Below are 25,494 nucleotides of genomic sequence, written 5' to 3' on the forward strand. Positions count from 1 at the left end.
TGCTTTCATGGTTCATCCATATTGTAACACTCCTTTATTGCTGAATAATGTTCCATTGTATGGATACACCATATTTGGTTTGTATATTTACCAGTTAATGACTTTGGGGGTTGCAGCTTTGTTGATAATGAATAGTGCTGCTATGCATGTCTGCACATATGGACATAGGTTTTCATTTCTCCAGCTAGATGTGGGCATATAGACTTGTTTCGGTTTTTTTTTTCCAGTTATATAGTATTTTACTGCTTGAATGCACTATATTTTATTTAACCAGTCCCTTGGCTTTCCCAGGTGGCACTAGTGGTAAAGAACCTGTCTGCTAATGCAGGAGACATAAGAGATGTGGGTTTGATCCCTGGATGGGGAAGATCCCCTGGAGGAGGGGATGGAGACCCACTCCAGTATTCTTGCCTGAAGAACCTCTTGGACAGAGGACCCTGGCGGGTTATGGTCCATAGGGTCGCAAGGAATCGAACATGACTGAAGCGACTTAGCACGCACGCAGCACTGCTGATAGACAATTAGGTTGTTTCCACATAACAAAAGAGAGGAAGGGAAGGAGAAAGAAAAGAATAAAGGAAAGGAAAAAAACCCGCGATCATCCCCATTTTACTGAGGGAAAAACGTTGCCACAGGTCACACTGAGCTGGAGACTCAAGTTCCGGTTCATCAGCTCCCATCCGTGCGCGTCAGCTACTCAGTCCAGGTCCCTACCAGCACGGCCGCACAGCTAGGGAAGTCCCCGCCGGCCAGGTCAGATTCCTTAACGCCAGGCTGGTGGATTTCTGTGTGCCCCCTAGAGGCACCCGCAAATCGTTCGGTATCGCGCCACACACCTCCGGCCAGCAGGGGGCACTGCAGCAGTCTCCATAGCACGGACTGTGTCTTTAGCGGTGCTCACTTTTCCTCGAGTCCCCGAGGAACTTCCGGCAACCGCGGAACTTTGGTGCCTGCGGACTCGGGCGCGCAAGGCGGCAGGGGTTGTTTCCGGTCGTGTTGGTGGACTGGCTTGAGCTGGGGCAGCAGCGACTGCGGCGGCGGCGGGGGAGGAGGAGGAGGGAAGATGGAAACGATTCTGGAGCAGCAGCGGCGCTATCATGAGGAGAAGGAACGGCTTATGGATGTCATGGCCAAAGAGATGCTCACTAAGAAGTCCACGGTGAGTGGACCTGGGCAGGGGCTACCGTAAGGCCGGGCCCCCTGCCCGGGTTTAACCTCAAGAGTTTTTTTCAGCCCTCAGACCCGCCCCGCCCCGAGCCCTTCGGGGGATTCCCTCCCCGAGCTCAGGCCTAGGTAACCTTTCCCCGGGGCCCAGCGCCCAGAGGCCTCTCTGCTTGGGCCGCTAAAACCCGAGCGGGTAAGCTCCGCCCTCGGGCGGCCTTCCCAACTCCAGAATTCCGACTAACGGCGTATATGTCACCGTTTGCCTTTCTTCAGCTCCGGGACCAGATCAATTCTGACCACCGCACGCGGGCCATGCAAGATGTGAGTGTCCCGCTGTCCGCTTCTCTTTGGGCGCGGTGGACTGGAAGAGGAGGGAGGGGGTGCGGGAACAAAGGTAGCCGATTGGCCAGCCGAGGAGTTTGTATGCCTGCCGCATGTACGCGCCGAAAGCAACCCTGAGGATGCTTAACCACCCTTACTCCCTTCTCCGAATGGAGTACTCTTACTCATTTTTAACTACTAGAGAAGATCCCCTGTACAGCATCCTGTGTCCCATGGATGTGCAAAGAGTAGTTATGAGGTGTCAATGCCTCAGGCTTAGAAGGTACTCTCCTTCTCCCCCACAGAAAAAAAAAAAAAGACCCTAATCAGAGTTTCTGAATTAGGATAGATAAATATTACTAGCCCCTAATCCCTTATCTAGATTCCCAAATCCAAAGTACTCTGAAAACAAAAGATGTTTTAATTTGTTTTGGAAGTTATTTGGTGGCAAAAATCTTGACTTGATCTGATCAGATGAGAGGTTTTTTATGGTCTTTATCCCATTCAATAAATAACACAACTTTCACTGCAGAACTAATTAATGTGTTTTCCAGATCCCACTAGGGATATTTCATGTAGTACCTTCCTGAATTCCAAATTCTGAAGCAAATCTGGTTCCAAAAGTTTTGGAGAATGGGCTATGTACTTGTGCCATCCTGAATTTGAATCCAGAGGAAGCTGTGTGGTGTTTTACTTAGCCTGAGCATTCCTTAGTCAAGCCTTTTGAAATAGTGGAAGTCAACTTGGACTACCCTTTTATCTCTGAGAGTCTTTGATGGGAACTGCTGTTTTCCAAAGGGTGACTCTCACATGGCTCTCTTTTACAATGCTTCTAGTGTTGTGTAGTTGTTAAGTCATGTCCGACTCTTGCAACCCAATGGACTGTAGCTCATCAGGCTCCTCTGTCCATGGGATTTCTCAGTCAAGAATGCTAGAGTGGATTACCTTTTCCTTCTCCTGACCCAGGGATCCAACCCACGTCTTGTGCATTGGCAGACAGATTCTTTACCACTGACCCATCAGGGAAGCCCATGACTCTTCTAGGGAAAGTTAAATATGGGAACTCTGCCACCCCTCAAAACACATTTCTTAGGTAATCTTCAGAGTGACCTGTTTTAAAAATTAGCTAGGAGCCAGTGTTGTCTGTTAAGGGTACCAGAAAGCATAAGAACTTTTAACACCACTTCTCTTGAAGTTTTCCTGAGATTTGACTAGAGAGCCCTTGTTGGTTGCTTGGGTCTCAGTTGTACGGGCAGATTGCTTCATTCTGATGGATTTGTGTTTGCCTTTCAGAGGTATATGGAAGTCAGTGGGAATCTGAGGGATTTGTATGACGACAAGGATGGGTAAGTCACAGTCACATTCAGTCCAGCAATTACTGCTTTTGAGGGGCCATGGTTAAAGGACTGACTTTGTGCTCCATGTTTTCTGGATTTTTTTCTGAAATTGCAGCTTACGAAAAGAGGAGCTCAATGCCATTTCAGGACCCAATGAGTTTGCTGAATTCTATAATAGACTGAAACAAATTAAGGAATTCCACCGGAAGCACCCAAATGAGGTATGACCTTGCAAAGTTTTTTCTCCAGACCTGTCCAGAGTATACAGAGGACATGTGTTAGGAAAATGGAGATGGCCATTCAGATGTCCTTTCAAAAAGGAACTTACCAGTTAGCAATAAGCAGCGTAGTTAGGTGACATCCTGCAACTCCGAGTTCTTTCAGAATTTCCCTCAGCTTTAAGCTAAAGCCATTCTCTTCTAGGGCTTCCCAGGTGGCTCTCATGGTAAAGAAGCTGCCTGCTAATTCCCTGGTGGTTCAGTGGTAAAGACTGCCTGCACTGCAGGAGTTGCAGGTCCAATCCTTGGGTCAGGAAGATCCCCTGGAGGAAGACATGTCAACCCACTCCAGTATTCTTGCTTGGGAAATCCCATGGACAGAGGAGCTTGGTGGGTTACAGTCCATAGGGTCGTAAAGAGAGTTGGACATGACTGAAGCGACAGAGCACACATATTCCTGGGCAGCCCCTAACCAGTGACTGAACACATTGTGGGGGAGGGGTATCACAGCCTGGTTATTTCTGCCCAGTGTGAGACTTTCAGTGAGATTTTGTCGTATCTACATCATGGTCTAGGCTCTCTCTGCTCCATCCCTCCATCCTGCTCGCTCTCTCCTTTTTTTTTTTTTGGTGGCCACACTTCATAGTTCATGAGATCTTAGTTCCCCAAACAAGGATCAGAACCGTGTCCCCTGCATTGGAAGCATGGAGTCTTAACCACTGGACCACCAGGGAAGTCCTTTCCTTTTTATCTTTCATGGGTAATCCCTCTCCTCCTGCCCCCACCACCCCACTGGTCAATAAACCACTTGTGTTCCTATCTTGCAATCTGCTGCCTGGAGGAACCGACTAACACAAAGAGGCTTTACTCACGTCCATTGATCATTACCCCTTCATGATTCAGCCCAGAGACCAACTCTTTCATGAAAATTGCTTCCTAGTCTATATCACTCCTAGTTAATGCCAGTTAATCTTTCTTTTCTTTATGATCTTGTCATGTTCTCTGACAATAAATGTCTGCCCCACTGTACTGTATAATTATAAGGAGGAGGGATTACATCTCAGTTGTTGAGAACTTACTAAACATCTTGCACAACTGACCAAAGGAATTCCAGGGCAAAGGGGGAGTGAGGCATGGCTGTAGAAGTGGAGAGAGGGGTCAGTAGTTGCACTGAGCGTTTATGACTCTCTAACTGAAAAGTTTTTTCCCTTGATGGAACTAAGGAAGAAAGAACCTGTTTACACTGGAAGTGGATTTTTATGTATGTAGATTTTCAGGTGATGATAGACCTAGGTGGAGGTATCGTATGAGCAGTTGAAGTTAGTGACTGGGGCTTGAGAATTATCACGTGGACTTGATGGCTGAAGCCGTGAATCATAGTGCTCTGGGAGGGAGAGAGAGTGTGAAGGGAGACTCAGCTTCTGTGTGCCTTGGGGCACTCACAGTAAGGCACCTCACGGGAAGGGGGCCTGGGGAGCCTCCAGCACAGGTCAGTTGGCAGCTCCAGGCCATGTCTTATGGGAGCTCAGCAAATGAGCTTCAGAAAGGAAGTGACTGGTGTCTGCTGTTACTGATTGGTAACTGCCAGGATTGCTGCTCAGTGGAAGTGGTGGGAGTGGAAATCTGGTGACAGGGAGTACTCATGAATAATGGGGAAACAGTAGTGTGTAGTGTTTTAACATGCATTTGAAAGACTGGCAGGAAAAAGGAGAGGAGAAGCAGGAGGAAGATAGGAAGGTGTCCATACGTAAAGGAATGGGTAGAAAAATAAGAGACTGAAAATACTAGGCAGGAGAGGCTACTTAGTGGAGGCACATAAATGTCTCCTCACTCCTTTTGGAAGGTATTCAGTCTTTTGCTAACCAAGAGAGAAGACGTGAGTACCATTTTGGTGTGTAACCTTATCCCAGCTCTGGTGGAAAAGTGATGCAGAATAAATGGTTAAATTTATTCCAGGATATACTAAGGGGGAAAAAAATAAATCCAATTATGTGAGAAGCAAAGTAATAATCTTGTCGTTTGCCTGTATTATAGTTGCACAAATACATATATATAAATGCACAGAGCAATGGTTTCCAAATCTTGCTGTGCATTTGAATCTGAGGGTCTTTAAAAAGTGCTGATATCTCCCCCCACTTCTCATTTAATTGGTATCAAGTATGTCAGGGCTTTTAGCGCGCTCTCTCAGGAGAAGGCAATAGCAAGCCACTCCAGTACTCTTGGCCTAGAAAATCCCATGGACAGAGGAGCCTGGTACGCTGCAGTCCATGGGGTCGCTATGAGTTGGACACGACTTTCACTCATTGGAGAAGGAAAAAGCAACCCACTCCAGTATCCTTGAGCCTGGAGAATCCCAGGGACGGGGGAGCCTGGTGCGCTGCCGTCTATGGGGTGGCACAGAGTCGGACACTACTGAAACAACTTAGCAGCTACAGCAGGTGATTCTAATGTGCAGCAAAGTTTGAGAATGGCTGACATTAAAATTTTTTTAAATAGTCTATAGACAGTGGTTATCTATTTGCAGTACAATTTTTTTTGGTGGAGGCAGGTTGGTTCCCAGGGGATGGGAGTGCTCTTCAAGACATATGGGATCTTAGTTCCCCGATCAGGGGTTGAACTCATGCCCCCTGCATTGTAAGTGCAGAATCTTAAACACTGGAGCACCAGAGAACTCCCTCACAGGAAAATTATTAAAGGGGGCAGCTTGATTTTTTTTTTCATTCTGTCTTTTTATGTTATTTGAACTTTTTTGAATGTTATTTTAGCAAATTTTAGTTAAACAATGGCAGAAAGCAAAGGAAAAAGCAAGGTAATTGGAAAACAGAAGTAAACTTCTAATGAAAAATCCAAGCCAAGTGAAGCATTAGAAATCCAACTTTCTATATAGCCCATTCTGTGATATTGCAACTTTTATGTTGAAAAATCCACTTGAGCTTTTCTTTTTTTTCCCATCAGATCTGTGTTCCAATGTCAGTGGAATTTGAGGAACTCCTAAAGGCGCGAGAGAATCCAAGTGAAGAAGCACAAAGTAAGTAGGGTTTAATGCTTCTCTCCAGCACCAACAGAAGTACAGGTAAATAACAGAGCTCAGATTTGCCCTCAGAGCCCTGGAAAATGGCCCCACAGAAATTTATAGCTGGGTTCTCCTACTGATATTCTCTTTGTTAGACTAGAGAAAAATCTGGACTCGATTGTCATCCTAAACTGGCATTGGGCACAATATTCATTTTGTGCTCGTCCAACTTAAATGCATTGGCTGAGTCCTGTTTCACTCTGTGAGCAGAGAGAGGGTATTTGGGTAAAGGGCTGCATTATGAAACAGTGCAGTCCACTTGAAAGGCCAAGTCCAATAAAGTGGTCTTTAGTACCTGAATCACTGATAACCTCTGATTGCTTCAGATTTGGTGGAGTTCACAGATGAAGAGGGATATGGTCGTTACCTGGATCTTCATGACTGTTACCTCAAATACATTAACCTGAAGGCCTCTGAGGTAAGACCCAGGATCGAGAAGGTGGCTCTGATTCTCACGGTGAGTCAGGACACTGGGCTGGGGCTACTAGACATGAAACAGTGTCTTCCTTGTGTTCTGGAACCGTTAGGTAAATATTAAAATGGTGATGTGCTTTCTTAGAAGGAAACCATTTTCAAAGTGAAAATCAGGTTTCTGCAGTGAATGAAGAAGTCTATTTTACTTACTAGTAAATTTTGTTTTATTATTACAACAAGCCTATTTTGCTTTTGTAAAAATAAATTTTTAAAACTCCCAAATACACATCCATCTGTGTTAGGTACACATAGTAGTAAGTACATAAAGATACAAAAACATAATCTCTTCCAGGAATGACTATTTAATATCTTTAAAAAATACCTAAAAATAACTTACCATAGAGATGAAGAAGGAAATGGCAACCCACTCCAGTGTTCTTGCCTGGAGAATCCCAGGGACGGGGGAGCCTGGTGGGCTGCCATCTATGGGGTTGCACAGAGTCGGACACGACTGAAGCGACTTAGTAGTGTAAGAGATGAGATTTAATGTGACAGTGTCAGGAAAGTCTCAAGGAAGTATGTGATGGAATTCCTCTTGGAGTTGTAAGGACATGTCCCAAAAGTTGTCTCAGCTGTATAAGCTCCATGAGTCCAATCCTGTTGGATCTGTCTTATTCTCATGTGTATCCACACACTTGGTCCAAAGATACTCAATAAGTGATTGAATGAGGGAAAAAACGGCACGTTCCGGGACATTATTTTAAGAGGTAGTGGATGTCAGTCTTTACATAAGTGCCCGGTATGTAGTAATGATGAACAGATGTTTCTTTTAGCCTATGGTTTATTGACTTGATCTGTATTTTTCCAGGTTAATTATGTGTCTCATATTCTACTCAGTCTAGTGGAATTAACACCCAGTTAATGTAGGAATTAAATGGTAGGAGAAAAAAAAGGCTAAAGTGAGTTGGGCTTTGTTAACTTTGTTAGGCTCAATTTTGATCTCATTTATTGGAGATTATGTAGTTAGGCTCAATTTTGATCTCATTTATCAGAGATTATGTTGTAACTTGGTGCAAACACCTAGCAGAATCTCTTGTCATTTCTTTTCTCTTTTCAGAAGCTGGATTATATCACTTACCTGTCCATCTTTGACCAGTTGTTTGACATTCCTAAAGAAAGGAAGAATGCTGAGTACAAGAGGTAGGCATTATTAGCTTCCAGGCCTCTACTGAATGTGACTAGAAGATTATTTTAATGAGATTTGAGGGCAGTTTTGAATTTTTGTTTCATGAAAGGCATACATGAATGACTTCCAAGTTTATGGGAAGATAGGGATTTTAAAGATACATTTTTAAAATCATAATACTTTGGGACTTCCTTGGCTGTAGAGTGGATAAGAATCCGCTTGCCAGTGCAGGGGACGCGGGTTTGATCTTTGGTCCTGGAAGATTCCACATGCTGTGAAGCAGCCCCTGTACCATAAGTATCGAGCCGCCTCTCTAGAGCCCAAGTGCCTCAGCTAGTGAGTCTGGGCACCCTGGAGCCCGCACACCGCACCTGTTGGGTCTGTGTGCTGCAACTGCTGAAGCGTATGTGCTTAGAGCTTATGCTTTGCAGCAAGAGAAGCCACCACAGTGAGAAGCCTGTGCACTGCAACCAACAGTGGCCCCCGCTTGTGCAGCTAGAGAAAGCCCTCACAGCAGTGAAGACCTAGTGCAACCAAACAAATAAATGATTAATTAGTTAAAAAGTAAAATCATAATACTTTGGCTCTGGAAGAATATGTGTCTGTGGGCACATCTGTGATCTTAGGCCCATACTGTTCTTAATTTTGTCTCATTGTGAAAGGAAGTCTCCCACCCTGGTGCCTCTGTCTTTGGAGCTGAGCAGAGTGGGGACAAAATTAAACTTTCTCAGAGGTGCCTGGGTCTGATGTATAGATGTCACGCTTTGTTTGTGTTGTTGTGCCCCTAGTTAGTAATCTGCCTTCCTCTATTTTTCTCATTTTCTTTTTACCTGAAATCTTTCTTATTTGTGAGTTAAGACTGTAGTATTTGGAATTGTATCTTGAGGATGAAAGAAGATAGGAAAGGTCAGAATCAAGATGACATATTAAAAGAAAGCCAATTGTAAGCTCATTTTTATTCCTTTAAAAGACTAGTATCACTGGAGTTATAGGTATATCTTATAGGGCATAACAGTATATCAAAAATAGAAACCTTGCTATCTCTATATTACATATTCCTCTGTAGATATCTGGAGATGCTGCTTGAATACCTTCAGGATTACACAGATAGAGTGAAGCCTCTCCAAGATCAGAATGAACTTTTTGGAAAAATTCAGAACGAGTTTGAGAAGAAGTGGGAGAATGGTACTTTTCCTGGATGGCCGGTGAGCTTCAGTGGGGGTTTGGGTGGAGGACATTCCAGGGAAGTAAACTATTTTACTTTAATCTTGAGCCTCTGCTTTAGGCCTTCGGATGCTGGTCCCTTGGGATCAGTTGTAGCCAGGAGGTGTTCTCTGCCAAGTATGCTGAGTTTTCTCTGTATACTTTGGAAAGAGATTTGTCAGAGCCCACTTCCCATTGGCTGAGCCCAGCATTTTCACCAACCGTATCATTACTGCTCTGTGGTTCCTACCAACCAAAAGCTGATATAATTATGTGCTAGAAATCTTTATTATATATTTTCATTCCTGGGGACAAACATGAATTTTTTCTGAAATCTCTGTGAGAATTGGACCATCTAGTTTTAGTTGGTGTTTTTGTTTTTTGTTTTTCTTTTTGCTCTGCTCTTATAGGCATTTGATTCTCACTCATACATGTTTATAAGGGGCCACCCAGCATCTGGTACACGCACACCTTGTCTTACTGCACTTTGCTTTCTTGCACTTCTCAGATGATGCAGTTTTTGTTTGTTTTTTTGTTTTTTTGTTTTTTTTTACAAATGCAGCAACTCCCTGCATCAGGCAAGTCTATTATTGCCAGTTTTTATTTTGTTATGGTGGTCTTTGATTTTTATTACTACCAAGACTCAGATGGTGGTTAGCATTTTTTCGCAATAAAGTTTTTTAACGAAGACATGTGCGTTGTCTTTTTAGACATAATGGGATTGTGCACTTAATAGACTACAGTATAGTGTAAACATAACTTTTGTATGCACTGGGAAACCAGGAAGAATTGTGGGACTCATTTCATTGCGATAATTGTTTTACTGCAGTGGTCTGGAACTGAACCTGCAATATCTCCAAGGTATGCCTGTAATTTAGATGACTCCCTTGCCTTTGTTCTAATCCTGAGTCTTAATAAACATCGTATTGTTTTTCCAGAAAGAGACAAGCAGTGCCCTGACCCATGCTGGAGCCCATCTTGACCTCTCTGCATTCTCCTCCTGGGAGGTATGTTTTCTTTAGCCTGTGCTGGTCTTGCCTGTTCACGCCTCAGAGGGGTCACTTGATCTCCTAACGCTACAGACTTATTATGGTAAGACACAAATCCTTGAGATAAGCATCTATGAAGAATGTAGAAAGATGAAAAAAAAGCTTATCCAATTTCTCTGAACACTGTTAACTGAAAATTAACCATCTTAAGCTATAGTGGAGGTAGTGGAACACAGCCAGTATGGTTACGGATGAACTTAATCACAGAGTCGGTCCTTTGGAGAGTTGGAGCATCCTGCTAGGAGACTGGCTATGGAATGTGTGGTCTTGCCACTGTTTTAGGAACACCCACACACCAGCCTGCAAACCTAAGTTTGAGCATTTGTTGCTTCTCCAAGTCTATTTATATAAAATTGTAACTTGTTTCTTTCATATAGGAGTTGGCCTCCCTGGGTCTGGACAGATTAAAATCTGCACTCCTAGCTTTAGGCCTGAAGTGTGGCGGGTAAGAGACTGATTTTTCTATCAGAACTGTCTCGTTTACTTTGAGTTTCACGATCTTCTCCACACTGCAAAGAGAAGCAAGCCTAGATGGTAAAGTAATCCTGAAATCCTTTGCCCCTGTGTCTTCTTAGGACCCTAGAAGAGCGAGCCCAGAGGCTATTCAGCACCAAAGGAAAGTCCCTCGAGTCGCTCGACACCTCCCTGTTTGCCAAAAATCCCAAGACAAAGGGCACCAAGCGGTAAGTGGCGGGGAGGGGGCACCTCTGCTTACATTTTAAGCTTTTTATTCCCGTGCAGAATTCGTACCACATCAGAAATTTTAAAGCCCATTTTATCACTGCTATTGATCCATCTGGCTCCAGTCTGCTCTTTTTCTCTGCTAATGGCAGACAGTTCTCTCATCGTTACTATAAACCAAGGACAGTCTGTACTCAGGTGTCTGAGAGTGGGTGACGTCTCTAAAGTTGAAACTGTACCCCAGGTATATTTTGTTACCTCTGTAGGTTATAGAGGGTAAGTTGGTTCAAAAATGTTCGTCTAAGTGCATTTTTGCTGGTAACAGTTGAATCTGTTCCTGAGCCACATGCTTGTACAGGGTATTTTTTTTATATGTGATTTGGCTAATTCTCAAAACAAGCTTGAAAAGTATTTGTTATCCTCATCTTTGACAGATAAGGACTTGGAAAAGTTATACCTGTTATCTCACAGTTACTAAGTAGCAAGACTTGGGCCCAAGTCTGCCTGTTCCAGAGCTTGCCCTTCTGTACCACATTTCCTTTGTATAGGAATTTAAATACCTGGACATGCCTTTCACTCTCTAGAATGAGGTCAAAGAGGAAGCTTCTATGCATTCTAAGAAATAATCTCAAGAAAAATGCCTGGCAGTCCAGTGGTTTCGACTGCTCGCTTCCACTGTAGAGGGCTTGGGTTTGATTCTTGGGAAACTAAGATCCTGCAAGCCACATAGCATGGCCAAAAAATTTTTTTTAATTAAAAATAAATAAATATCAACAAGTCCTGAGCTGAACAGAACATTTGCTTTCACAATGTGGTGTTTCTCTTGTGCTTGTAATTTTAGATGCTCCTATGGAATAAATATTCCCAGATACAGAGAACATGGCATTGGGTGAAAGAACCCTTAAGTGATATAGTTTGTTTCTTATTTCCAGAGACACTGAGAGGAACAAAGACATTGCTTTCCTTGAAGCCCAGATATACGAATATGTAGAGATTCTTGGGGTAAGTGACTCTGCTGAGGGCTATAAATGCTCCAAGTTGTGGAAGTAAGAGAGCTATAAACTTGTAGGATATTTTTTACGACTGCAAGAGAAAATGCATAGATCAAACTACTTTAGCCGAAAATTGTGTTCTCCCATGGTATTTAGCCCTTCACCGACGTCCTGTTCTGTTGTTAGGGGTCTGTTGTTAGGTGACATTCCTAGGTTTGCCCAATCCCCTGAGGCTGGGTGGGAGAGTAGACTCCCCTCTCCATGTAGAATCCAGATTCTTTCCCTGAGCTCCAGAATAGAGCCAGGGGTGACCCAGGAAGCAGACACTCAAAAGGCATGTAAGATGTGACTAGAGTCATCTGTTGGCTCCCTCTTTTACACCTGCTTTGGATAAAAGGAGGTTAGCCAGACGTTGGATACGTGGGATGCTTATACTCTCCACAGGGAACTAGGACTGTGCGAGTGTGGGCAGCAGTCTGAGTTGCCAGTCCTCTTTAAAGACGACTGAGGCTAATCTTTGCCCCTGACATAGGTGTGCCCACAGCAGCAGCTCTTCATGAATGACTTTCTCTGAAAAGGCGTAACTTACATGTTCACAGGGTTGGAGCAACTTACATGTTACTAGGTTTGGAGGTTAGTGGTACAGAACTGGCTGTGAGCTGCTCCTTGAGTATTTTTTCAAGAAGAAGCCGAAGGGGGTTACAGGTACAAAAAGGCCTACCCAACCAAGATGCTTATCTTAGAGAAAGTTGGGGGAGGAGCAGGAGAGAATGATTCTCTTTCAGGGAAGAGAAGGTGGAAGATGGTCATTGTCTCTGGGAGTGCTGCAGAGAGGACCAGCCTTTCTGAGTGTCTGCTTTGTGCAGTTTTCAACTGCTCTCAGAACCTTTTCCTTTCCAGATGCTCACATGGTGCTTTGAGTAGGTGGCTCTGGTTCAGATAGCTGGTCCACATGTCTTTGTCTCTTGCCCTTGTTTGATGACCACGTGTATAATAACTCATAAAACTCGAGTCATTGTTGGATCCCACTGGTATAACTCCTTTGGATGAAAGGGATTAGCTAGACATTGGATATGTGGGATACTTATACTCTCCACACTGAACTAGGACTGTGCTAGTGTGGGCCCATGGACTGCAAGGAGGTTCAGCCAGTCTATCCTAAAGGAGATCAGTCCTAGGTGTTCATTGGAAGGACTGATGTTGAAGCTGAAACTCCAGTACTTTGGCCACCTCATGCGAAGAGCTGACTCATTTGAAAAAACCCTGATGCTGGGAGGGATTGGGGACAGGAGGAGAAGGGGACAACAGAGGATGAGATGGTTGGATGGCATCACTGACTTGATGGACATGGGTTTGGGTGGACTCCGGGAGTTGGTGATGGACAGGGAGGCCTGGCGTGCTGCGGTTCATGGGGTCGCAAAGAGTCAGACACGACTGAGCGACTGAACTGAACTGAGTGTGGGCAGCAGACTGAGTCGCCGGTCTTTTGAAGACAAATGCGAGGCTCATCTGTGCCCCTGACATAAGGTGTGCCCACAACTCCTACCTTTGAGAGCATTTTGCTTTCCCCGCCAGGAGGTGGCACTATTCTCCTTGGAATTCCAGCCAGTTCCAGCCAAAATGAGTTCCAAAAGTTGATCTTGTTATGAATTGGTATTATTTTTACCGTTGCTTCACCATTTACTGACACCTCTTGGTTTCCAAATATTATGCTAAATCTTTGAATACAGTTGTGAATGTGACATAGCCTCTTACCCTTGAAAAGCCCAGTTTGTGACTGAGGGCTACAGATAACTGCAGTATAATGTGATGTTTACTGTAATACTTTGAGATTGGGTGTTCTAAGTATAAAGAGGGATTAAGATGTTCGAGGTAGAGGAAACAGCAAATATGAAGATAAAATTACTATGAAAGGAAATAATGAGAAAACAAACCATTGTCCTTGGGTATGTCTGGTGAGGATGGTATAGTCAGAGAAAAATTTGGAAGGTTATTGTATGTTGGGAGGTTGGACCTTTAAGTAGCAGAAAGCAGATTAAAGTGTTTTTAAGCAAAGTGTGCCACGAGATTGGTTTTCTCCAGCAGATAAATCTGAGGACAGCATGGAAGCTAGACTGGAGTGAGGACAGACTCGGGGCAAGTTGGAACGTTGTCACCTTGGTGAGGGCAATAACAGTGGGAAAGAGAAAGGAAGACTGATTCAGGGAACGGTTTAGGGACAGAAGAGAAAAGACTTCTATTGTTCTGCGATTGTCTGTGGCCTCAGATGACTAACTAGGCAAGTGCTAGGTTTAACTTTTTCCGTTTTGTTTTGTTTTGTTTTTACTTTTTCCTTTAAGATAAGGAAAGGTCTGCTGAAGAGGAATTCTGTTTGAAAGCAAGACTTTCCTTTTGTTGTGTAAGAAAGAAAACTTGATCCTAAAAATGAAGGATCAACAAAGGTTATAGGAAAACAGGAAATTTCCCTTTTTGTTCTGCACTCTTCTCTCACCTCCCTTTTCATTCATGGACCTGACATAGGAGCAGCGACATCTCACTCATGAAAACGTACAACGCAAGCAGGCAAGAACTGGAGAAGAGCGGGAAGAGGAAGAGGAAGAGCAGATCAGTGAGAGTGAAAGTGAAGATGAAGAGAATGAGATCATTTACAACCCCAAAAACCTGCCCCTGGGCTGGGACGGCAAAGTAAGTCCTCCGCTGCCCTCTTTCCCCCTTCTCTCATTTTGGCAGCACATGCAGACACTGGTCTAATACTGTTTTTCTTTTGTCTGATTTCTTTTAGCCCATTCCTTACTGGTTGTATAAGCTTCATGGCCTAAATATCAACTATAACTGTGAGATTTGTGGGAACTATACCTACCGAGGTCCTAAGGCCTTCCAGCGGCACTTTGCTGTAAGAAATTTGGCGCTTCTCCTGGACGTGGAAGCTGGAAACATGAGTCTTTTAGAGAAGAGGATAGGAACAGCCTGAGAGGATCCCTAGCGTCCAGAGCTAGAGAGAATCAGAGAAGGAGTGGACATAAAGTCCAGCGTGTGGCATTTGGCTTCTGGCAGCAGTGCCAGCCTTGGGTTGCACCTGAAATGGTTTCTGGAGGCATTCCACTATTTGAACCGTGTTCCGTTTTTTCTTGCTTGCCCTTCCTGCCTTTCTAACTCGTTGGTCATTTCTCTCTCTTCTGTTGCTGGTACTCAATACCAAAGAAAGGGCTGACCGCCTCCTTCTTTGGGTCTTAAATGGGCCTTTGCCTCTTGAAAAAAAAAAAAAAAAAAGAGGATGACATTTATCAAGCTATTCTTGAGAGAAGGCATTATCTGGGTGGTACTCCAGTAAGTGAATTCAGCCTTGTTGTGTTTCTACCTTCAGTTCTCAGTACTTGGAGGGAAATTTTACAGAATAGAAGACATGCTAGATGTAGCCAAGAATGGAGAATGTGTGTGAATTCCTCTTTGTCTTCCTCAGATGTGCATATTACTGATTCTGGGGCCTTTTCTGCCGAACTCCAGTAGTCTCTAAGTCTTTCTCAGTACCACCTCCAGTGAATTGGAATTGGCATCCAGGGCCCATGCCATCTGCCATCCCTGAGCCATACTGTCATTGTGTCAGCCTCCCTCCTCGGTCTCTTTCATATCCTTGCTTGTACCTGATGAACAGTCTTCTCCTTTACTTCTAAAGATGACACTGACTTGCCATCAGTAATGCTTACACATGCTGGTGGTGGGGGTTGCATAGGAGGTAAGTGATGAGTTAGAGTTGTGGTTGTGACAGATTTTGTCTGGATCTAGGTTTCATAAACCTGCCCAGTAAGGCCGACATACAGTGCTGCTTTGAAGTAACTGCCTCTTGTCAGTCATAGCCAGTTGTCTACAGACAGGAACCTCAAAAGGAATACTGCCTTTAGGTGGAGCCTTTTGCAAAGGATTAGGGAAGGTTTTTGAGTGGGATGGGGTTAGTGCTGTGTGTCCAGTCAGTCCTATTTCATGCTGTCCTCTTGCTTCTCTCCTCCCAGGAGTGGCGCCATGCTCACGGCATGAGGTGTTTGGGCATCCCAAATACTGCCCACTTTGCTAATGTGACACAGATTGAAGACGCGGTCTCCTGTAAGTAATTATTTATTGTTCCCGAGGCCAGAGTGACAGTTCACTGTCCCAGTATTGTCGTCTGTCCAGGCCTAAGGGCAGCAGGTTGTGGTGCATACAGACTACTACAGTCCTATAGTTATTGCTTTCTCAGGGGATGGATTAGCCAGGAGTACTGATTCTTTCCCCCTTGAGAAGAGCTCTGTGCTGAGTATAAAACTGCTTTTAACTGGGTTCTGTGAACTCCTGGGTATGCAAGATTTTGAGTGAATGAGTGTATGTGTATTTTCTGAATTGATTTTACTGTGTTAAGAACTGCAGATACAAAGGAAGAAATAAAAGTGATCTTGGTAAGCTTATTTCTGAGGTGACAGGGCAGATACACAGCAACACGGCAGCAAAATACCTCTCGGAGAAAAAGCCAAGCTCAGCGTGTGTCCAGGAATGTGGTGTTGAAGCTCCCAGGAACCTCAGGCTTCCTGGCCACCTGGCCATGGTAGATTTTTCCATCTTCCTCACAGTTTTCCTTCTTTTTCTTTTTTTGTCATGTTTTCACTGTCAGTAGGTTAGACTGTTAGGAAAAGAATTTTACCACTCCACTTTGCTAAGTTTCAGGCGCTGCCTCTTAGCATATCACACTACTCTGCTGCCTGGTCAGCTAACTGATCTGGCTTCCACCTCTGGGGTTCAAATCCTCCATGGTAAAGCCAAGTAGAAGTGACCTAAAGGGTTCCACAATCCCTGACTTAACCCCAGGGAGTTCCAGGGACTCTTCCATTGAGTTTCTTGAGTGTGGTAAGCTTTGGGGACTCCTTTTTGCTGTTTTGTCTCTATGCATTTACAAGTCAGGATCATACAGTTCCTCTGATCAGAATTAAAACATATCAGATTATCCAGTTAGCCTCTTTTCATTTTTGCTCTTCACTCTGTTTAGAGGAAATTAAAATAGTAATGAAATTTCATAGAATCATAATACTGCATTTTGAATGCTGTCACATTTTTAGATTTGTTTTCTAGCTGCATATAACTAATAAGTAGATCATGACTGGACGGAAAGGGGAGCATATTTTCTTAAATATGTCCTGTAGATTGCCTGAGTTGATTTATTACTTGATACCTTGAAATTGTAATGTAATACCTTACATTATTTTAGGCTTACAATCAGGTTCAACTGCAAAAACATGTTTTAATTAATTTTACTCCATGTATTTATTTTTCCTAAGCATTACCCCCAAATCTTAAATGTTAAGTAGAAGCAGGCAATAAGGCTTCCTTGCCTGAGTGCTGTTTTTAAAGACCATGTGATGCAGCCTCACTAATTTTAAGGTTGGCTTATGATTTTATTATCACATTTCATGAAAGAAAGGTGACAACATTTTTATTACTTTTGATCAGGCTCAGATAAAACAGCATTTCTGAATTATTTCATACTGAGTGGTAGTTTTTTTTTAATGTAGTTATTTATCCTGTTAGAATTCTGTTTAGAAGTTTTGTTTTTACATTCATAGATAAAAGATGTGCTTTTTGCTTTGCTTTCAGACACTTGTCAGATTTAGGAATCAAAACCGTATTTATGTCATAAAGTCAATCTGATTACATGCTACATTCTCTTCTGTCATTTGAAACTTTATATGGAGATTACTTCCTCATAGAAAGGTACTTCTCTGAGAAGACTCTCTAGTTAATAGCCCATATGATTCCTTGATTTAGTATGACAGAGTAGAAAACTCTATTTTTATTCTGCATTTTACTATTTCCTTTTTCCTATTAATACTTTCTTTGATCTTGTTACTTTGTTCAAAAACTTACTTTTTTTGGAGATACATTGATATCATATTAGTTTCAGGTGTATAACAGTGATTCAAAATTTTATAGATTGTGCTCCATTTAAAGTTATAAAATACTATGAAATTCCCTAGCGGTCCAGTGGCTGGGGCTTCTTGCTTTCACTGCAAGAGGGCCCAGATTTGGCCCCTGGTCTGGGAACTAAGATCCTCTAAGTCACACAGGAAAAAAAACCAAACTTATAAAATATTGGCGATATTCCTTGTACTGCACAACATATCCTTCTAGCTTATTTATTTTATACATTGTAGTTTGTACCTCTTAATCCCCTGTCCTTACCTTGCCACTCCCATCGCCCTTGCCCTTGCCTTTCCCCACTGGTAACCACAAGTTGTCTATATCTGTGAATCTGTTTCTGTTTTGTTATATTCATTTGTTGGTTTTATTTTTTAGGTTCCACATATGAGGGATAATATATAGTATTTCTCTTTTTCTGCCTCACTTATTTCACTAAGCATAATGCCCTCCGGGTCCGTCATGTTGTTGCATATAACACAATTTATGGCTGAGTAGTATTCCATTGTGTGTATGTGTGTGCATGTATATCTATCTATTTATATATACCACATCTTCTTTTGGGCTTCCCTGGTAGCACAGATGGTAAAGAATCTGCCTGCAATGCAGGAGACCTGGCTTCCATGTCTGGGTCAGGAAGATCCCTTGGAGAAGGTAATGGCAACCCAGTCCAGTATTCTTGCCCAGAGAATGCCATGGACAGAGAAGCCTGGCAGCTACAGTCCACAGGGTCGCAAAGAGTTGCACACGACTGAGCAATGAACACACACTCACACGCACTCCATCTCCTTTATTCATTTGTTGATGGACATTAAGGTTGCTTCCCTGTCTTGACTATTGTAAAGAAGGCTGCTATGAATGTTGGGAGTACATATATCTTTTCAAATTAGTGTTTTTGTTTTCTTCTGTTGTATACCGGGGAATGGAATTGCTGGATCATATGCTAGTTCTGTTTTTAGTTTTTGGAGGAACCTCCATACTATTCTCCATAGTGGCTGCACCAGTTTACACTCCCACTAACAGTGTCAGTATTTGTTACATGTGGTGTTTTTAATGACACCTATTCTGACAGGTGTGAGGTGATACCTCTTTGTGGTTTTGATTTGCATTTCTCTGACAGTTGGTGATATTGAGCATCTTTTCATGTGCCTGTTAGCCATCTATATGTCTTCTTTGGAAAAATACCTATTCAGATTGTCTGCCCATTTTTTAACCAGGTTGTTTTTTTGTTTTGTTTTGTTTTTTCTATTAAGTGGTATGAGTTGTTTACGTATTTTGAATAGTAACCCTTTAGCAGTCATATCATTTATAAATATTTTCTCCTGTTCAGTAGTTTTCATACTTAATGTCTGTTTGTTTTGAATTCTGGTATGGACACGTTGATTCTAGTTGTAATTAAACTTTGTGTCTTGCGTTTCTGCCACTTTTGTGTTATTTGAGCCACATAAACTCAATATTACATTGTAACCTCATTGATCACTCCCATTTGCTTTTTGAAATTCCTGTTGTCTGACAGCTTGTTTGTTCTACTGTAATAGACCATTCCCCAGTTATCAAATATTGGCAGCAGATGTGGGCTCTTTTTTACCCTAGTTGTCAATATTCATCCTTATATACAGGTGAGCTCTTTGCACTCAGTGTATTAATTGATGTATCTATTTCTATTTAACTCCTTGTTTTCTTGTTAGATTTCTCATTTTCTTGTTAGATTTCTCACAAAGATTATATAGTAAATTTGAATCTATTCCTTTCATACAGGCGTTTTTCTAACATTTCTAACTTTAATGTTTCATCTAACAGTTTATTTCTGCTACTAATTTCTGTTATCTATTATTAATATGTGTCATTCTGTTGAGTTATTTATAGGAGGTGATTATATTGATGATCTGAAACAGTAAATTATGTACATCTGACTCATAATGATTCCGTAAACTGTTTAATCTTATATCAATATTCTTATCACCTTGTTTACAAAAAGTGGTTTTTCTGCTTTCAGAATCCCATTATCTCCTTTTTTTCTCTTTTAAAAAATTGTAGTTGACTTGAAATATTATATTTTCATGCATACAATGTAGTGACTCAAAATTTTTAAAGATTGTACTCCATTTATAGTTACTTTAAAATATTGGCTCAATTCGCTGTGTTGTGTCCTTGTAGCTTACTCATTTTATACATAGTAGCTTTCCCCCCCATTACATCTTGTCATGTTGTTTTTACCCAAGGACTTTGTTGATGGAGTCCCTTAAGTTCTTTATGTTTTCATCTGTTCCCCTTCAAGGGTAAAGTTGGTTCAAAACCACATTCCTAACAGTGCAGCCTCTGGAGGAGCCACCTGTCAGGGTCCAGATCGTAGTTTCGCCACTCACTTCCTGGCTAGGGGACACAGGGCAAGTTCTGTCCTTTAGTGCCTTGGTTTCCTTTATCTGTCGAATGCGGGTGTTAATAGTATATCTACATCAGAGAATTGTCTCAAACGAGATATATATATATTAAATGAAATAATACAGGTAAAGTGCTGTAGCATGCCTGACCACAACGTAGAATATATCAGTGAGAAAGCATAAGCTGCTATCATCGTCAGCTTCACTTGTGGGCTCCTCTACAGAGTCCAAGGTGTGAGATCCAAAGTCACCTTTATCTTTCATTTGGAGTTTAATCTTCCTATTGCTAGCTACCATATACCGGATGCTTGGTATATGTGAGGCAAATGGGAGATTTTTACACTCATTTAATCTTCAGAGCAATCAGTGAGGTAGAAGATCACCCACACTTTCAGAACAGGAAAAATGAGGTAAGTCTCTAAAGGTCATATACCATAAGAAAAGAAAGCCAGCGGTCAATCACGTGTCTATTCTACCACCGTCTTTTCTCTTCCCATAATCCTGGACTGCCTTATTTTAAATTACTCCCATAGATGTTTTTGAGTTGATCATTAAGGGCATTTCATAAAGAAACTATAAATTTTCTCTTTAGTGACACAAACTTTTAGAAAAGAAAAAAAATTTTTCCAGAATAGTATTGGCAGGTTCATGATTCAAAATATTATCCGTATTGTTTTCGATACTTATCTCCTTGTTCAGATGTCTAGGTTTATCAGTTTCTCTCATATTATTATTGCCACATCTTTGATACAGTGTATCATTTTCACCCATAATGACCTCCCTTGACACTTGTAGGTCATTTGTGTAGCATTTGTAGTTTCACTTCTATCTCAGTATCACTTTCTCTTTTCATCACCTCCCCTCCCCTTTCTTTCCCCTGGGATTATTCCTCCTTTTTAAGTATCTTAGGTTAACTCTCTGGCTTCCTTTCAGACTTTTCAGTAACAGACAGTTACAGACATCTTGACTCCCACAGGATCGTGACAGACTTTTATCTCCGGCATCTCACTACTAATAGGCATCACTTATTTTTTAAATTAAGTTTATTTTTAATTGAAGGATAATTGCTTTACGATATTGTATTGGTTTCTGCCACGCATGAATATGAATCAGCTACAGGTATAATCAATTAATTGTTAAATTGAAGTTACTTCTATTATTCTGTAGAGTATGTGCAATTTTTCTTCATTTCCCATTGGTAGAATATTTTTTATTAAACTTGGATTTCATGTGTGGTTTTTGGATTTGGGTTTTTTTTTAAGCATCTAAACTAGACATCTTAAGGATTTGGGGCTCTGAGGAAGAGAGCCCCTGAAAATCTAACTCCATGCCCTTCCATCCTGTGAGGAAGAATGTGCTTTTCCAGCTGTGCTTCCATCTGTGTGTATGCCTTCTCCACTTTCTTGTGTCTTCTCTTTAAGCTTTAGCTCACAGTGAAAGCAACTCTAGCTCTTGCCCTGTATGACCTTTTTCAGTATTCAGAGCCTGCCTTCATGCAGTTCAGCCTCTCAGGGTCCCAATTTCTAATATCAGGGAAGGATGGTAGGCAGGTGCAGCTGGGTCAGGTGCCATCCGTGGTGCAGTCAGCTGTCGCTTCAATAACTGGCAGCAAAAGCAGCTCCTTGTTAGACCAGGATTGCTCCTTCCAGAGCACCTGGAAAGGCGTGTGCCCTGTGGGAGTGGGCAGGGAGCGGGCCACTGGCACAGCTCCCATACTGGCTTTCCTTGTCTTTGTTTTAGATCATTCTGTTTAAGCTTTTCTTTGGCATTTTTAGCAGGAGGGATTCAGTACTGTTATTTAAGTTACAGTAGTTTTTTATTTTTTTAACTTAAATGAAGGATTTGAGGTATGAATTCATTATTTTAATCATTCCATTGTTCCAAATTTACAAGTCATAAGTTGAACGAAAGACAGCTAAGAAAGAGCCCTATGGAACTTCTCACAAGATATTTCTCGTTTAGGTGGTTGGTCACAATTGACCAAAATTCACTAGGTATAAGTCTACTAAACCTAATAAACTAATAGCATCAGGTTCAGATATCATCATCTTGTTTATGACAATATCATGAGAGATACATTTTCATGGATTCTAGGGACATTGCCTGTGAGCAATCGCTTTTCTAAAACCATGATATCCTGTGTCTGTAGCTTTTATTGTATTGGCTATTTCATCAAAAGTAGGAATTCAGGGACTTCCTTGGTGATCCAGTGGCTTAGGAATCCGTGCTCCCAATGCAGGGGGCTCAGGTTCAATCCCTGGTCAGGGAACTAGATCCCACATGCTACAACTAAAGATCCCTCAAGCTGTAGTGAAGGTCCAAAACCCCATGTGGCACAGCTAAGACCCGATGCCAAATATGAATATGTTTTTAAAAAGATTTCAGCTTATTTAAGGCAGTTAGCAAGGAAAGAAAAGATGATTAGCTGAATGCCTGTACACCAGGCACAGAGTTAAGCACTTATATATTGTCTCATTTGCTATTAATATTTCTTCACCCATCTTAGACTTCAGCTTTCTCTATATGATACTTCTTCTATTCTTGTCGTGTTTAGAGATTGTTCTACTTGATGAGAAATATGAAAGCTTATAAGAATCAAGTAGTTGTTCCTTTTCACTGCCATCTTACCTTCACAGCAGCGACCTGTCCCATCTGTGGCACATAGCCTTTTGTTCACCTTCCAGACACCATTCTTCCAAGTTTCAGTTGTTCTTTCCCTAGTTTTGTATCTGTCCTGTCTTTGCACATGTCTGACCCCTTCCTCTGGAGCTGTGGTAGTGTCTGTAGATGTCTTTCCCTTTTCGTGTTCATTAGAATTGAACTGTCAGAATTATTCTCCTATTGTCTTCAGTGTTTATTGAGCCATCTTCTCTTTCAGACTCTTTGGCCATGATATTTCACTGTTGTTGTTTTTTTCCTCTGAATTTTTTGAAATACATGCATCAGACCTCAGGTAGAGGTATTTGACAATGTCTAGTGTTCTCTTGGGCCTTCCCTGTTATCTCAGCTGGTAAAGAATATGCCTGCAATGCAGGAAACCCTGGTTCAATTCCTGGGTTGGGAAGATTCCCCTGAAGAAAGGATAGGCTACCCACTCAAGTATTCTTGAGTTTTCCTGGTAGCTCAGATGGTAAAGAGTCCACCTGCGATGCGAGAGACCTGGGTTCGATCCCTGGGATGGAAAGATTTCCCTGGAGGAGGGCATGGCAACCCACTCCATTATTCTTGCCTGGAAAATCCCCATGGATAGAGGAGCCTGGCAGGCTACAGTCCATGGGGTCTCAGAGTCCGACATGACTGAGTGACTAAGCGCAGCATTCTCTTTCTCTTCTATTATGAACTTTAAAACAGTAAGGTCACTTTTTCCAATAATTCCTATATTTTGTACCATACTAACTTTTCCTTTGAGAGTATCAGTTCTCAGTTCTGAGAGGTGTTTGATTATATTTGATCCAACTTTTATTTTGCAACAAAGCAAGTGAAGTGAAGTCGCTCAGTCGTGTCCAACTCTTTGCGAACCCAGGTCTCCCACATTGCAGGCAGACACTTTACCGTCTGAGCCACCAGAGAAGCCCGCAACAAAGCGAACATTGTGGTAAATTTTGCGATGAAAGGGGTTTGTCCACAGCCAGTCCAGAGCCAAAATTCCCATTTGGGGCAGGCAGATGTCTTAGGACAGGCACTCGGGGGATCCTAATGAGGGATATGTTGTAACACCCAGTACTCAGTGGACTCAGTGGAATCTGATTGCTGATCATTTCTCGTCTGGCAGTGTGGGCCAAGCTGAAACTGCAGAAGGCGTCGGAACGATGGCAGCCTGACACTGAGGTGAGTGTTTATGTAGCATCGGGTGTAACGTCAAGCCACAGAGTCCCTCATGGTGCAGGAGGGAGTGAGAGACGGCCCCTGGTTCACTGTAGCAGGAAGTGTAGGGTGACAGTATCTCTAATTGGCTCTTGACTTGAAAAGCCTAATTTATTTGTGATATTACATGTGTCAGACTTCAAATCTGTGTCTTAAGACAGGTTATATTCTCCCTTTGAAATTTTGAAGTGGCAAGCAGAAGTGCCCTGTGTCTTGTTTTGCCCTCAGGATTCATAAGCTAAGAGGTTGAAAATCTGTGTCATATGTTAGATCTCCTTTGAGGAGAGCATCTGATGAGCTTGCTCATGGCGTAGGGAGGCGTCTTGTTGGTCTTGGGATGGTTATCCCTAACAGCAGATTTCAGAGATGAGGAGTGGTATGTATGTGAGCTATGGTAGCTGCTTCCTCTTGGGTCAGTGGTGTTCAATGTTCCTTTAGCAGCAAAGCCCTTTTCAAACTGTGACACAGAACTCCAATACACAGGAAAGGCAGAACTCCTCTGGATGTGGAGAAGCTCAGTCCTCTTGGCCTTTATCGCCTATAGTGTCCTCTTAGGTAGAAACCTAGAGTTCTTGGGACCCATTTGAAAATCATGTGTGAAGTGAGCCTTTCTCAGCTGGAGTTCCTCATCTTAAACTCAGGAAGTGATTTGAATACACAATTTTCTCAGATATCCCCAAGGATTGGTCATAATTGGTACCATTGGGCAGTAGAGCAGAACCCCAGTTGAGAAAGGCTGTTTTAGGTGAATGGCATGGAATCAGGCCAGGGTGAGCTCAGGTACCCAGAGGCTGGTCTAAATATTTCTCCCAGGAGTTGTACTTAATGGAGTCCTTCTTCCCTTTTAGGAAGAGTATGAAGACTCCAGTGGGAATGTTGTGAATAAGAAGACGTACGAGGATCTGAAAAGACAAGGACTCCTCTAGTGTTTGGGGATGTGTCTCAGCCGTGGGCCTTGCCCAGGCTTCCCTAAGATCTGCTTTTTCTATTTCTCCCAATCAAATGCTCCTAAAGACTCTTTGCTACTTAGTCTTACGGACTAGCATGCATCTTGTAGAAACAAGGCATGCTGGCAGATCGCAGGGTTGAGATGTGTTTTATCTTTGTTTTTTACTGAAGAAGATTCTGTTGGAAAATAAAACCAGCCCTTGTTCTGAATGTGTCTTCTTGTGAAACCAAGAATCATGAACTAATTCAGTCCTCTAGTTTATAACACCTCCTTACTTCTTTCTCACAAGCTTGAGAAGCAACTAAATTAATGAGCACCTATTCTGTTAGCGTATATTATGCTAGGTGATTCTGACCTGACCTTGTTCCCCGCCCCCATTTGCTGCTGCCTTTCCAAATGAGCATCACCCCAGGAAAGCCCTGCCCTTAGTTGAGTCAGCCATTCATGCATATACTAAACTAGGGAAAGATGGGGAGAGTGAGCCAGGACCTCTGCTGAGGACAAAGCCATGCCACCAAGGTTGCCTTTTAATTTGCATAGAGGGAGGGCTTGGGCTTGGAATGGTCCTGCAGCCCTGCCCCTCTCCACGCCTCAGCAGCCTGGAAACCAGGAGCAGCAGTGACCGCCTGCTTGCTGCTTCAGAACGAGAGTTTGGTGATCCCATCGGCCTTTGTCTCCTCCAAGATCCCTGCTTGACTGTGAAGTGGCTCCAAGCCCAGAATGGT

General features: G+C 42.6%; 1 protein-coding gene across 1 annotated transcript; it reads left to right on the top strand.

Moving 5' to 3' along the window:
- The first annotated feature begins 980 nt into the window (after positions 1–980).
- SF3A3 (splicing factor 3a subunit 3) lies at positions 981–24,978 on the top strand. Its single transcript, XM_052636818.1, has 17 exons — positions 981–1,159; positions 1,438–1,485; positions 2,779–2,831; positions 2,938–3,043; positions 5,996–6,068; positions 6,440–6,531; positions 7,645–7,727; positions 8,780–8,918; positions 9,855–9,923; positions 10,343–10,410; positions 10,541–10,648; positions 11,579–11,648; positions 14,159–14,323; positions 14,421–14,531; positions 15,646–15,736; positions 23,729–23,784; positions 24,669–24,978. Exons 1-17 carry the CDS (start codon positions 1,064–1,066, stop codon positions 24,744–24,746), a joined length of 1,506 nt encoding a protein of 501 aa, XP_052492778.1. The 5' UTR covers positions 981–1,063; the 3' UTR covers positions 24,747–24,978.
- The last annotated feature ends 516 nt before the right edge of the window (positions 24,979–25,494 follow it).

The sequence above is a fragment of the Budorcas taxicolor genome, chromosome 3, assembly GCF_023091745.1.
Source record: "Budorcas taxicolor isolate Tak-1 chromosome 3, Takin1.1, whole genome shotgun sequence".
Classification (NCBI taxonomy): Eukaryota; Metazoa; Chordata; class Mammalia; order Artiodactyla; family Bovidae; genus Budorcas; species Budorcas taxicolor.